We start from the raw sequence: 13,097 nt of genomic DNA, 5'->3' as shown, positions 1-13,097 counted from the left end.
CATTGAAAATGCGACGTGCTGCAGGGATCCGCTGCGTGAAAGTCCCAGCCTCACAGACGGTTCCTCCGACATCTTTTCTTCATCTTTTACGGAGTACCATTGTCCTGATCACTCGCCCGCCCATGGGCTCGATACAATGTCCGAATGGAAGTGGTTCCCCCCGGTCAAGACCGACTGGTCGCTGGACGTGGTCAATCTCCTCGTCGTCATAGGCGAGACCTCCATCATTGAGCATGCGCAACCCATCACAGCGTCGCTGCTCTGCGTGCTGCCACGCATCATACCGGCGCCGCAGGTCTTCCTCAAGCCCGTCCGCCCAGGTCGCATGCCCGACACGGCAGCCAAGATGACGGGCGTGTACAGCGGGACGACGCTGGACTCTGTCGGCTTCTTTGCCAACATCATCACGCCCCTGGATGAGATGCCCGCGCTGGGCTTCCGAGTCGTCGAGGTGCGACATTCGGACAAGTGTCGCCTTGAGGAGCATGCTCCGGTGGAGAAGACGTGGTGGGTGAAGCTGCTGGGGTCCATGGCAGCCAAGTCCAAGAAAGCAGAGCTCGAGATGAAAAGACGGAGCGAGGAGCTGAAAAGGGCTTCTCCGCAGGCGGACGAGGAGACCGGCCGGACGACCGCGCGTGAGACGCAGCAGCCAACCTCGACGATCAAGAAACGACACAGATCGACGCGCCAGACTCTCCAGGACCTCCTCACCAACCCTTCCATGGCTTACTCTGGGCAGCGACCCGCCGTACCTGTCCATATCTTCTCGCCTATTCACATCCTAGGGATCATCTCGTTCTTCAACTCCATTGCCATCATCGTCTGTGCCGTCATCTGGGAGGACGGCAACGCCATCCTCGCCGTCGGAGGCGTCTCGCTCATGTCTTCGGTGGTCGGGTTCGCCTCCTTCTGGCGACCCCTCCTGATGAGCCGAAAACACGACAATGAGGTTCCAGACGGCGATGTCATGATTCGGACGCGAGAAGGCGCCTTTGTCCTCGTCAAGTGCACCGAGGACGTCGCAAGAGAGCTGTACAGCGGAACGGAAGAGTGCGAGTACTACGTCAATGGGAGGATCTACCGTCTCCTGATGGTAATCGGCACCGTGCTGCTCATGTTGTCGGTTGTCCTGCTGGGCAACTGCACATGGAACTCGCAAGTCTTCATCGGCGCATCGTACATTGTGCTCAACGGACTGTACTGGGCCCTGGGCATGCTGCCGCGGTCATACTTTTGGGATCTGTCTCGCTATGAGTGGAGGGATGCGACCCCCTACGACGCTGAGCAGCCGGGCGACGACCAAGACAGGAGCTACACGAGAACCTTGTGGTATGCCATTCGTGAGACGAGAGGCAAGACAGGCTGGGTGAGAGTCAGCGGAGCCGCCCCAAGTACGGACAAATGGAAGCGATGGGTCAAGGAAGCCGGTCGCAACGCAAAGATGGGCTTGCGAGACTGGGATGCTGTGAGGAGAAAGGACGAGATTATGAGGGCTGCTTCGGATGACGATGATGACGATGAGGCACTGGAATGCGCTCCCTTCTCCCAGATCACCCGAAACGACCAGAACAGGCTGTCGGTATCCATGTTCTGATACCAGACGCCTTCTACGACTAATGATACCATGATTATGTGCGATCAAATGCTTGATACAATGAGTCTAATATTCACTGGGCATGAAGGCCCAATCTCTACCATAATCCTTAACGCCGGCTGTAGATTTTCTTCCCGAATCAAGTCTAGTCGTCAAAGTAGACTGCCCCCTTGTGCGAGATGTCAATCAGTCCACCCTTGAAGCTACCCTTCTTCTTCTTGTTCTTCTCCTTGGTGAAGCCCTTGCCCTTTGTGACGATGAGATCCTCGTGCGCCCGTTTCGAGTAGTCCACGTGGTTCCAGGAGTTGTCGGCGAATTTCTCGTCCACCTTGATGTTCTTGGGTATACGCGAGAAACGCTCGTTCTGCTTCTTCTTCTTGAGCTCGACCGGGTCTGGGGGCAGAGGAGGGTCCTCGGAGGCCGAGGCGGTATCGACTGTCACGGAGGACGCCGTCGAGACCTTGTCCGTCGCCGGCTCGTCGACCTTTTTGACCGTCTTGGTCACGGTCTTCTGGACCTTAGGCTGCTTCTTGGTCGTCGTCTTCTTCTTTCCAGAGGAAGAGTCGCTGTCGGAGGAGGAGGACTCTGATGACGAATCGCTGTCCGAAGAGTCGGAGGACGAGTCGGAAGAGGACTCGGACGAGGATGAGGAGTCGGAAGACGAAGAGGAAGATGACGAGGCGGAAGAAGAGTCGCTGTCGGACTCTGGCAGGGCGACCTTGGCGGCGTCCTTGGCGTTGACGGGCTTTTCCTCCTCGCTTGAGTCAGAGCTGGAGCTCGAGCTGGAGCTCGAGCTGGAAGAACCAGATGAGCTCTCCTGCTTCTTCTTCTGCTTCTTTGACTTTGGCTTGGCCTCTTGCTCAGACTCGGAGTCGCTCGACTCAGAAGGGCTGCTGGAGGCCTTGCGCTTCAGGGTTTTCTTCACTGGGGCCTTCTTCTTCTTCTTTTGCTGAGCATCCTCGCTCTCAGAGTCGGCGTCGGAGTCGCTTGATGAGGAGGATGAGGACGACGAGTCGCTAGAGGCATCCTTCATGTCGATATCAGTCGCTTTGGCCCCAGCGTTGCTGTCCTGCCATGACTTGACCACATCCTCCAGAGACGCAGCCCCGGTGGGTGTGGCACGCGCCCAGCCATTCTTCTCGACTTGCTTGGTGAAGGCAGTGGCGGCACTGGAGGCATACTGGTTGAGGAAGCCCTCCACGAGGCCGATGAGCTCGGCAGATGGCGCACTGGCAGGGACCGCGGCCTTCTTGGGCTTCTTGCTGTCGGTCTTCTTGGCCATGGTGTCGAACTCGTTTGCGCCCGGCCGCGATTGAGCGGTGCTGGATGGATTGGCAGGCGGATTGGACGAGTTGTTGGCGAATAACCAGGACGGAGGTCCAGATGACATGTGCAGTAGGATCACCCGGTGTGGCGGTGGTGGATGAGGCGTGAACTTGTTCAAGAATGAACAAGAGTCAAGTGAGTCTCCGTAAAAGAAATCGAAAAGTTTGTGTGGACCCCTGGCGGAACCGGCGCAGACACGCGACAAGGCTTATCGATAAGGATGCCTGCGACACCCGTTGCCTGGCCCAGTTGGAGTTTGTCAACATGGAACTCAATTGAGATCTACCTCAACACGAGCTCGCCTACCGTCACCACCCACTCAACATCTGGCCTCGTGCATGTCTGTAGAGACAAGGTCTTCTCGAGCTCTCAGAAGCTCGTAGCGCGTCGAGCTTCACCTCGAGCAAGACTGCAATACCCGCGTCTCAGACGCCCCGACATCCCCAACCATGAACAACACAAAGCGAAAGTTCAACACGCTCCTCCAAGGTCTGAGCGCACCGAAGCCCTCACCTGCGACCGACAAGCCAAGGCAGCCCAGGACGACCGCTGAAGTTGAGGAGCTCCTACAGAAACGCCGACGTCTGGGCGTCCCACAATCAAATGGCACATCCCTGTCCACAAAACCGACGACAACTCGCTCGACGATAACATCTCCTGGTCGGAGGCAGGAAGTCAAGGAGGAGAAGCCAGCAGCGCGATTCAATCCCAGCGATCGTGGAGAATTGCTCAAGAGGCTTGCGACGTTTCACGACATAACAGACTGGACGCCCAAGCCAGAGCGGCTGAGCGAGATTGAGTGGGCGAAACGAGGCTGGGTATGCCACGGCAAGGAGACCGTGCGGTGTCTCCTGTGCAACAAGGAGCTAGTTGTCAAGTTAAAGAAGGAAGCCAGCGCGAAAGAGCCTGTGCAGCCAACATCAGCAGAGGTGGAGAAGGCCCTCGTAGACAAGTACGTGGACTTGATCGTCACGCATCACGGACCCGAATGTCTTTGGAGAGAAAGAGGATGTGAAGGTATGCCAACGCGATCCATCGTACGAAGAACCAACTACTGACACGGCCAAGGCAACCTCCTACGACTGCCGCTTGCGAGCGCTACGGCATCGCTACAGGCACTCAAAGAGAGGTATGATGAGCTCTGCTCTCGAAAGCCCTTTTTGCCTTATGAAGTCAACCTGCGGCTACCTGAAGGCTTTGACCTGGACGACATACTATCAAATCTTCCCACCGACTTCTTCCAGTCGAGCAGTACCACAGAAAACACGGTCGAGCCAGACCGTGTAGCTTTGGCCCTTGCTTTATGCGGCTGGCAGGGCCTGTCGAACCCTCGCATGGGTGCTGTTCCCAATTCAGCCTCGTGTCATACCTGTCTCCGACGTCTCGGTTTGTGGATGTTCAAAAGCAAGGAGATCAATCCGGAGACCAACGAGGTCATTGTGCCCGCGCCAATGGACCACCTCGATCCAATACGGGAGCACCGCTTCTTCTGTCCGTGGAAGAACGCCGAAATCCAGAAACGACAGTACTCCAAGCTTGCAGAACAAGAGGCGCAGCCAGGATGGCGGGTGTTGCTGCAGACCCTGGACAACGACGCCCAGCTCAGGAGCATGTACGAGGGGAAACCGAGGAGCAGACCGCATTCAACTGTAGGCATTCCACACACGCCCTCCAAGGGACCACCAAGGACCCCGGGGCCTGCGACACCTGCTACACACTCGGGGCTGCCTCTCACACCGGCCACCGTGGCCACTCAGGGCGTTGACGATGAGGAGAAGGAGCAGGAGGCCAAGGACAGGGAGAGGTGGGCGAGGCTGAAAAGAGTAAAGAGCCTCTTCGATCTGCGCGGTGCGCGGAAACGGGGCAAGTCTGCCAGTCGACCCGGGACTGGTCATTCGACCCGCACGACAGGCGGCGATGCAGCCGACGCGACGACCTGACATCTTGGAGCATGTTGATTGCGAGCATTGCGTGGAGTTTATGTGGTATGATGCATTAATTAGTTCGCTACTAGTAGGTATCTTACAAAATGGTACACTCTATCTAAATATGCTTCCGAAATGTAGAGACAGAACCACCCCCCAAAAACGCCTTGCCCATGCAATTTGCCTTCCATGTACATAGTTTTACATATTCTGCATCTTTCGCAGCATGTCATCCCAAGAGACTGTGTCGCCACCATACGAAATGTCTTCCGGATTGGCCTCCACTTTGCTCGTCGTGGCGTCGAGGTCCATGCCCAACATGTCTCTCAGTATGGCCAGGCGAACTCCCCTCATACCGGGTGCATTGGCAATCGACCGTCTATGAGGAAACGCCGCGGCTGTGACGTGGATCTCTGGCACCCATCCAGTGCCTTCAGACCAGGAAGAGTGCACCTCTTCCGAACCATTCTTAATGACGTTGATGTTCGCGCGGACCTCGGCGGCCACGTTGAGGCAGTATTCATACCACTCCTTTCCAGCGCGATCGGCCTTTGTCAAGATCACCATGAGCTTGATGCCTCGCTGGGCAAGGAGGTTCATCGTCCATCGATCCATATCCGAGATCCGCTTCTCGGCAGGCAGCAAGAGAATGGCTCCTTTGAGCATGGTCCGCTTATTGATATAATCACGCGTCACGGAGCCCCACGCCGCGTGACTGCCATGACCATACCCGGGGGCGTCCATCACCACGAGTCCATGGTTGGCCGGGTCGGTGCCCTGGGGGAGCCCCTGGTTGACCAGAGAGTCGGCGGGCTGACCAACACCGTATGCATTCAGCGTGCGCGTGCGGCCCGGCTTGGAGCTCGTCCTGGCCACATCGCTCCGACCCAGCAGTGAGTTGATAAAGGTCGACTTGCCCACGTTGGAAGCGCCCAGGACAATGATCTCGGGCGTGTGCGTTTGAGGGCGAAGATCAGCCCATTCCGAGGCGGAGAAGAGAAACTTGTAGTTTTGACGGAAGAAGCGATCTGCTGTTGCCATGGCACCACGCACGGCCACCGGGGGCGACGACTGCGGTTTCGTCGGCGGAGATCCAGGGGCGGGAACCGTGATCAGATCCATAGGTGCGAGGGAGGCGACACTCGGATTCCCCTCAATCTTGTTTCTGGAGAAGAAGGGTTTGGGCGCTGGTGGCACGGACGGCTGACTCTCGGGACGAGGCCAGCTGGTCGTTGGCGGGCGTGCTCGGTCCTCCTCTTCCGGGAAGAGTACATCTTCTCCGGATTCGTCAGAGGTCTGGCGGTTGAAGGGAGGCACTGTCTTCTCCTGGCGCTCGGTGGGCGGCTCGGGGATAGAGTCCCGATTGGAGGGGTCAGCGAGAGCGGAAAGAAGGCGTGCCTCGTATGATGGTTCTGCTGGCGGTTCGTTCGACGAGAGGCGATCTTCTCCGCGTTGAGATGTTGGCTCCCGTGCAGCAGCATAGGAATCTAGAAGTTGTGCTGACCGGGGCGTCGGTTTTGGCCTAGGAATCTCTGCCACCGGCCACGCATCGCTCGTCCCTGATCTGGATCCGAATCGGTTTGAAGGTTCTGCGGCCCCCCTAGAGCGAGCCCTCTCTCTCCTGCCTTGGTTCTTCCTCTTCTTTTCCATCTGACCAGCGGGATGGTCTGATTTTCTCTGCGCTGCCATGGCTGCAAAGGGGTCTGCGCTGGCCGTCGGTGATGCCGTCCTTCCGGACCTCGTGTTGCCGGCCTGCCTACCTCTCGGCTCAGACTTGTCTGACTTTCTCATCGTCATCATGGACGCAAAGGGATCTGCTACCTTGCCCATTCTGCTACCGGCGCGGTCGGCTTCCGCAGCCACACGGACAGCCTCGATTTTTCTTTGCTCCCGAGCAGCCTTCAACCCTTCAAGCCTGGCGGTTTTCCGCGCCACAGCTTCACGAAGCTTGGCGGAAGAACCGGGCGAAGACTTCGAGGTCCATTCGTGGGGTCCTCCACGCAGAAAGGGACCAGCATAATTCGAGAATTGCTGCCGTGAGATTTGTGAAAATATAAGATGTGGCGTCGGTGTGAGGCGAGTGTCTCGTAAGACGCTCAGTGTTCGCGCCATGATGTCGTGGCAGTTGGATAATGAACGATTCCTATAATAACATGGCACAGTGATAATACAGAGCTTGGGGAAGTTCGGCCTGCGAAAGTCCTATTATTTGGCGACGTGATGAGATGGATGCTGTCGAGATGACACGCGTTGATACTCGGATGAGTTTGATGAAGTGAAAAAATAGCTGGCACGTGACCTGCACCACATGTCTCTATGCCATGGCGTCGACCTCGATGAAGTGAGATTTGAGATCTTGGAGATCATTATTTATACTTTGATCATACGCATTGATTTATTTCATTTTCTAAACGATCTCATTTCATCAATTTATCTGCCCTGCTCCATGAAAGCGTCTCCTGCTCTGACACGACCTCTCACGGACGGCACAAGTTAAAACCCATTGTCACCACCACAGCCAGCATGACGGTGGCACTCCAGGATCTGGACGCGCACGAGCAGCCGTCAGAGAGCATGCGAGCCGAGTGGAAGAACTTCACCAAGATCAGTCACGAGACCGTCCTCCAAGATCCACGCATAGATGACCCGCGAAAACCACTATCAGAAAACGGCTTCAAGACAGCAGGCCATATCTCAAAATCCCAAATCAAAGAGGCGTTTTCAAGCATAGGAGTCAACGCAGACGTCAAAGAAGATGCCCCCCTGATTCACCACCCCCTACTCCCCGGTCTTTTGATCGCACCAAACCTCGTGCCAGAAGACGTCCAAACCAGACTCGTGGACGTCATGGTCCATCGTGATCTGAGCAATCCGACACACCAAACCAACATGCATCTTCACTTTGATGTACCCTATCCTCCCGACGGCGCTTCCTTCTTTTCTCTCCCGCCCGATGGGCCGCCTTTTACCCCCAAAGATCCCAGCGTACACAAACCACTGTCGCCCTCGCAAGTCCTCAACAAACGTCTGCACTGGGTCACTCTGGGCGGGCAGTATGACTGGACGGACAGGGTGTATCCCAACGAGAAACCACCTCCTTTTCCAGAGGACATTGCAGCTTTCCTGGAGAGTCTATTCCCGGCGACGGAGGCACAGGCGGCTATTGTCAACTTTTACAGTCCGGGGGATACCATGATGATGCATCGCGACGTCAGCGAGGAGGCGAATCGAGGCCTGGTCAGTCTGAGCCTGGGGTGCGATGGTCTCTTCATGATCGCCCCGAGCAGCGCCGGGAATCAAGAGGCGGAATCGGATTATGACGGTGACAAGCAGTATCTCCTGCTACGACTACGGTCAGGCGATGCTATCTACATGACCGAAGAGTCGAGGTATGCGTGGCATGGTGTCCCAAAGGTAGTCAAGGGGACCTGTCCCGACTTCCTCGCGCAATGGCCAGCAAGCGGCCAAGATGCCGCGTACGAGGAATGGAAAGGCTGGATGCGGAACAAGAGGATCAACCTCAACGTCAGACAGATGAAGGACTGATAGTTGGTATACTGGAATGCTCATGTTAACAATGCCAAGTTACACGGTGCCGTGCCGTGTCTAACTCCCATCTATGCAAAACCGAATCCCTGGGCGTTTTCCAGCGCCATCGCCAGTCGCTCCCTAAGAGCGTCCTTATCCTTATACTCCGGAAGCAACAATGTACCGTAACATGTATAGGCCGTAGGTAAGTGCCCATTTTCGTCCTCCTCGCCATTCTTCTGTATAATGAACTGCAGGTTGCTCACACCGCCCACCGGCAGTCGGTCAGATGCCGTGACAAATTCGAGGAGGCGCCGCTTCATCCCCTCATCATAGCGCTTAACGATGGACCAAAAGTCCCTGATGGTGCGGTGCGAGGCATCCCAGCCGACATACCGCGTGCAGCGTCGCAGCTCGGCAACATCAATTTCCTGGACACCCTCCACCAGCGCTTGCAGGTTTTGGGGGTTGAGGAGGGTGAGCGACTTTGGGTGCAGGCAGGCGCGGAATCCTCGCTCAAAGGCCGAAAATTGAGGTCGCACTGATACATCCGTCAAGAACCGAATATAGTCCGCCACATAATCTTCCCGGTTGTCTTTGGTCACAAGAGGTGCCTCTTTGCCGTCCTCGAGGGGCGCAAAATCCTTGCCAACTTGTGGCCAGGCCATGTCTTCTGGGCCCATTTCTCGCGTGACGTGACTGCCGTACGTCAGGACCGAGAATTCGTAGGTTCTTGCAAACACGTCCTCCACGGCACCATCCTTTTCGTCCCAGTCCTGCAGCATGGTGAGACCACTGGCCAGGTCAGGCCACCCATCCTCAATGTGGTGAAGGTCGGTCACCGGTCTGTTAAGCAATTTTCGGTACAGAGCCGTGGGAAAGGTCATCGGTAGCGTCAGGCCGTTATAGACTGCCAATGACACGATGAGCCCAAGCAGCTCGAATTTCCACAGCTCAACCACCGAACCGGGCGCGAACCAGGCCATTCGCGTCCGGTCATCGACAGTGAATGCGCCGTATTGGGGGTGAAGGAACTCGGCAATTGCCATCCGGAAGAATTCCTGCTGGACACCGCCCGAGTCGAACCCTTCCTCTCCACCCTCTTCACCCAGATGCACCTTGAGTGGACACAAGAGCTCTCTATGCTCTCGCCGCCAGAGCTGGTCAAATGCATCCCGCAAAACGTGCTCTCGGCTGATTTCGAGAACCAGATACCTGCGCGATGCTGTTTTGAGCATGTCCTGCAAGACCGTCTTGTGATGCGGGTTCGTGATTAAGCTGCCCTTGTCAACAATCGCATTCATCCTCGTTCTGAGAGAACTAGATTCTTCGTATGCCCGGCTCATCCTGCCAAAATTGATGGCTCGGAAGAGCGAGACGAGGCTGTTTCCCGTAAACAGGTATGGGTAGTCAAGCATGTGTCCTCTCTGGCTTGTCGAAGCGAACGACAACCATGCGATGGGCACAGTCAGCGAGTCGAAGCGCTCCGAGAAGTATTCCATCTGGAAGTCACGGCCAAGTAATTGGAGTGACTGCTTCTGTTCATGCATCGACTCAATGAGCGTCAACGCCCCGGCAAAGGCACCGCTCGTTGCGAAATCAGGCTTGCCGTCCCACTCGTGCAAGAGCACTGCGCGAGCCCATTCCAGAATGAGGATCTGCATCCGGCCATGGTGGAAGAGGCGGGCATCTTCGGAGAATTCTAGTGCTGGCGTAGACTCGAGTCCTGATACATCGATCTGACTGAACACCGGATCCAAAACGTCGATGACACTGCTGTCGTCCTGCGTGCTGTTCCTGCGGTCCATACCCAGCATAGTCGCAAATTTGCGACGGGCTATGACTGCAGAACAAAGCCTCGAGGCCAGTCGGATGGCCAAGTCATTCGAGAATGCATCATCAAAGCTTTCGCGTAGCTGGGATGGCTGGGCGAGTGCATCTGCATTGCCGCTCAGAGCAAGTCCCTTGGCACGCACCCAAGTCAGTGCGCGCAGCGAATGTTTGTCAGGGACCATGGGTACACTTCCTGCCAGTGCATGAAGGCATATTGCCATAACACAACCAGCCTCGTGGTCTGATAATGCACGATGATTGCGTCGGAATAGCTTCCTGTCACTTGGCCCAACCTGCTGCAGAGTGGTCGGTGGTATGAACAGCGCATCGGCAGCCATCCACAGGCTGTGGAATACCAGACTAGGCACCGTGCCCGTAAGGCGTGACATGCAGTACCATAGCGTGTGCGAGTCGAACAGATCACCGTGGGCAGAAAAGGACGAGATCAATGCCTGCGGATCACTCAGCACGCCGAAAAGTGCTTGCTCACTGAAATGTCGCCATTGTTGCCGGGATGTTGGGATGTTGGTGTTGCGCTTTCGTCTTAACGGTGTCTTGCCACGACTGGGCCGAGGTAGCTCGTTGACTCGATCGCGACGTTGGTCAATCGGTTCTTCGCCGGTATTGTCCATGTCGAGAACGTCGCATAAGAAATCGACAACGTCAGCGTCAAGACGCTTCAGCGACTGCGGCGGAAGACATTCCAGTGGTGCAGGGGCGCTCGAGTCGTCTCTTGCAACTGGATGATCGAAAAGCTTCTTCCCCATAGGTATACTCTTGTGCTTGGTGGGTGAGGGCATGGGGGATTCATCCTCTTCATCTTCAGCCTCATCTTCCGCTTCCTCCTCTTCTGACAGTGTCGATGCTCGACCTTGTTTGCCGAGAACGGGGATAGGGGATGTCGTGTGCCCAAAGAAAGCCGGCTTGGCAGGTATGTCGGGTATGCCTCTAGGTACTGTGGCCGACACTGACCTCAGTGAGCGATTCAGCTTTTCGGGAAAGAGAGCGTTTGGTCGTGGAGACTTTGTAGGTGATCTGAACTCGTCTGTTTTCGTTGGTGAAGGGGGTTCTAAGGATGCTCGTCTCCGAGGCTTCCAGGACTGCGGTGAAGGGAACAAAGCCTCGGGACCGCGGCGTGACTTGGTCGGATCCATCGGTGAGGCATTGAGTGATTCGGGCGGAGCGAGCTTCTCGGGCAATTCTCCATTCAACAAGGAAGGTGACTTGAGAGGCGATCTCAAGTCTGCAATCGGATCTGACCGTGATGTTGCTGTACTAGAACCGCCCAGGCCTGAACTGGGCTCCTCGTCGTCGGTTTCGCCTGACTCGTCTTGTCCCATAAGATGGTCAACCCCTAGCTTCTCGGCCATGGATGTCATACTTTGTGGGCTTAACCACTCGATCATCCGGAAAGCGACTGTGCCGAACAGATTCGCGGCAAAAGAACGATGGTCTTTGCTTGCTGGTTGCTCACGGATTTTGTACCAAAATCGGTCTTTCGCTTCTCCCAATTTGCCATCGCCGCCATCTTGAAATCCTGGGTCCTCGTCGCTGCCATCTCGCTCCAACCTGTGCGCGGACAGGGGACCACTCTTGGATCGTCGCGATCGGGCACTGGTAGAGAAGTCGCCGCCGGGGTTTGTGTTGCTTTTCGATATCGACGAGCCATCGGTGGCTGCGCGCTTCGCTGGCGGGGGCATTAGCTCCCGCGACGTTATCTCGAATATCAGGTTATTATGCGTCGACGAAGAGACCTCCTTCGGGATCCGGAGCGCAGGACATAATCCTGATTCGGCATCGTTTTGGCTTGCGAGATATACAGCAAGTGTCCTCGCGCTTTGTGGGCTATACCTCCGAGTCGGCGACTTGCCAGCGAGACGCTTGCGGCAGGTGAAGCATGTTGAAACGGTGCAGTTGGGGGCGCCGCATCCATCGCGTAGTTGGTGGATGTACCTGACGACATTAGCAAGGAGACTAAAAAAGATTCTGATGGCACAAACTTGTTGACTAGAGTCTGGAAGCCATGCCTGCGTGTTGCTCTGTGGATTGCGTACACGTGCCGTGGATCCTCGACGTCGGTTACATATTCTCTGAGTTCAGGCGGCGCATCTGGAGGCAAACGAGCGAATGGGGCCTCTCGCCAGAGCCCTGAGATAATGTCGATTTCGTCGTCGTCGATGGTCGTGTTCCGTCGAATTCGCGTTTTTAATGGCGTGGATGCCATGATGAAGGGGTGTTGGCAAGATCGCACTTGGAGGCGCTGCGGCGCCGAACCGTCAAAGGTTGGCAGTGCAGGGCGCTACACTTGCAACTAGGTGAACATTCTTGTGAAAACGGGGGCTTGAACAGTATAGTTTCGTGCTTGTGTTGGGTATATAGGACGGTAGTCGTCGTTGTTCGCGTGATGAAAGGGATACAGTCGGCGGTGTTTCCAGGAGATTCTGGTCGCTGACGTTTAACGCGCGCGCCATCCAGCCTCACCAGGGCCCAGGGGCAGCTACAGTGGGCAATGTGCAGTGATGTTGGACTACCCTACACGTCCTTGAACCTATCGTCGATTCCCCGATTCCTTCAATCTCGCAATGCCGGTAGCTCTGCAAATATGAATGACGTATCAGGTAATTCTCAATGAGTCACGGCGAACTTACTATTTCTAAACTAGCCCAAGACGTTACTGTTTGTTGCTGGAGATGTTCATGCAGCAAGATATACACGTGAGTAGCAAAATTTTGGCTCAGCGAAGCGATAGCAGGCTAAATTTTAATTACTAATCCAAGAATCTACTGCTTGTACTAACCCTTATCCCTACGAATCCAAAAGAATACCAAGCAGAGGATGATACAAAGAAGCCAAGTACTCTGTACGGAGTATCAAAAGTCAGCCTCACAGCT

General features: G+C 55.8%; 6 protein-coding genes across 6 annotated transcripts; 3 read left to right on the top strand and 3 right to left on the bottom strand.

Moving 5' to 3' along the window:
• Nucleotides 1-56: 56 nt before the first annotated feature.
• Nucleotides 57-1,643, top strand: F5Z01DRAFT_649065 (uncharacterized protein). Its single transcript, XM_046263072.1, has one exon. The coding sequence runs from the start codon at nt 137-139 to the stop codon at nt 1,592-1,594; it is 1,458 nt and encodes a 485-aa protein (XP_046120708.1). The 5' UTR covers nt 57-136; the 3' UTR covers nt 1,595-1,643.
• On the bottom strand, nt 1,644-3,116 carry F5Z01DRAFT_649064 (SRP40, C-terminal domain-containing protein). Its single transcript, XM_046263071.1, has one exon. The coding sequence runs from the start codon at nt 2,982-2,984 to the stop codon at nt 1,740-1,742; it is 1,245 nt and encodes a 414-aa protein (XP_046120707.1). The 5' UTR covers nt 2,985-3,116; the 3' UTR covers nt 1,644-1,739.
• Nucleotides 3,117-3,194: 78 nt separating this feature from the next.
• Nucleotides 3,195-4,901, top strand: F5Z01DRAFT_649063 (C3HC zinc finger-like-domain-containing protein). The gene is made up of 2 exons (XM_046263070.1): nt 3,195-3,937; nt 3,989-4,901. Exons 1-2 carry the CDS (start codon nt 3,370-3,372, stop codon nt 4,858-4,860), a joined length of 1,440 nt encoding a protein of 479 aa, XP_046120706.1. The 5' UTR covers nt 3,195-3,369; the 3' UTR covers nt 4,861-4,901.
• Nucleotides 4,902-7,163, bottom strand: F5Z01DRAFT_649061 (uncharacterized protein). Its single transcript, XM_046263069.1, has one exon. The coding sequence runs from the start codon at nt 6,955-6,957 to the stop codon at nt 5,047-5,049; it is 1,911 nt and encodes a 636-aa protein (XP_046120705.1). The 5' UTR covers nt 6,958-7,163; the 3' UTR covers nt 4,902-5,046.
• On the top strand, nt 7,133-8,666 carry F5Z01DRAFT_488184 (oxidoreductase). The gene is made up of 2 exons (XM_046260142.1): nt 7,133-8,578; nt 8,631-8,666. The coding sequence occupies exon 1, from the start codon at nt 7,369-7,371 to the stop codon at nt 8,389-8,391; it is 1,023 nt and encodes a 340-aa protein (XP_046120704.1). The 5' UTR covers nt 7,133-7,368; the 3' UTR covers nt 8,392-8,578; nt 8,631-8,666.
• F5Z01DRAFT_618017 (uncharacterized protein) lies at nt 8,463-12,430 on the bottom strand (the record flags this gene model as incomplete). The annotated part of the gene is made up of 2 exons (XM_046261007.1): nt 8,463-12,159; nt 12,207-12,430. 2 exons carry the CDS (start codon nt 12,428-12,430, stop codon nt 8,463-8,465), a joined length of 3,921 nt encoding a protein of 1,306 aa, XP_046120703.1.
• Nucleotides 12,431-13,097: the final 667 nt, after the last annotated feature.

Source organism: Emericellopsis atlantica, assembly GCF_019669845.1.
Source record: "Emericellopsis atlantica unplaced genomic scaffold F5Z01scaffold_6, whole genome shotgun sequence".
Taxonomy (NCBI): domain Eukaryota; kingdom Fungi; phylum Ascomycota; class Sordariomycetes; order Hypocreales; family Bionectriaceae; genus Emericellopsis; species Emericellopsis atlantica.
This window is presented reverse-complemented; position numbering and strand designations above follow the sequence as displayed.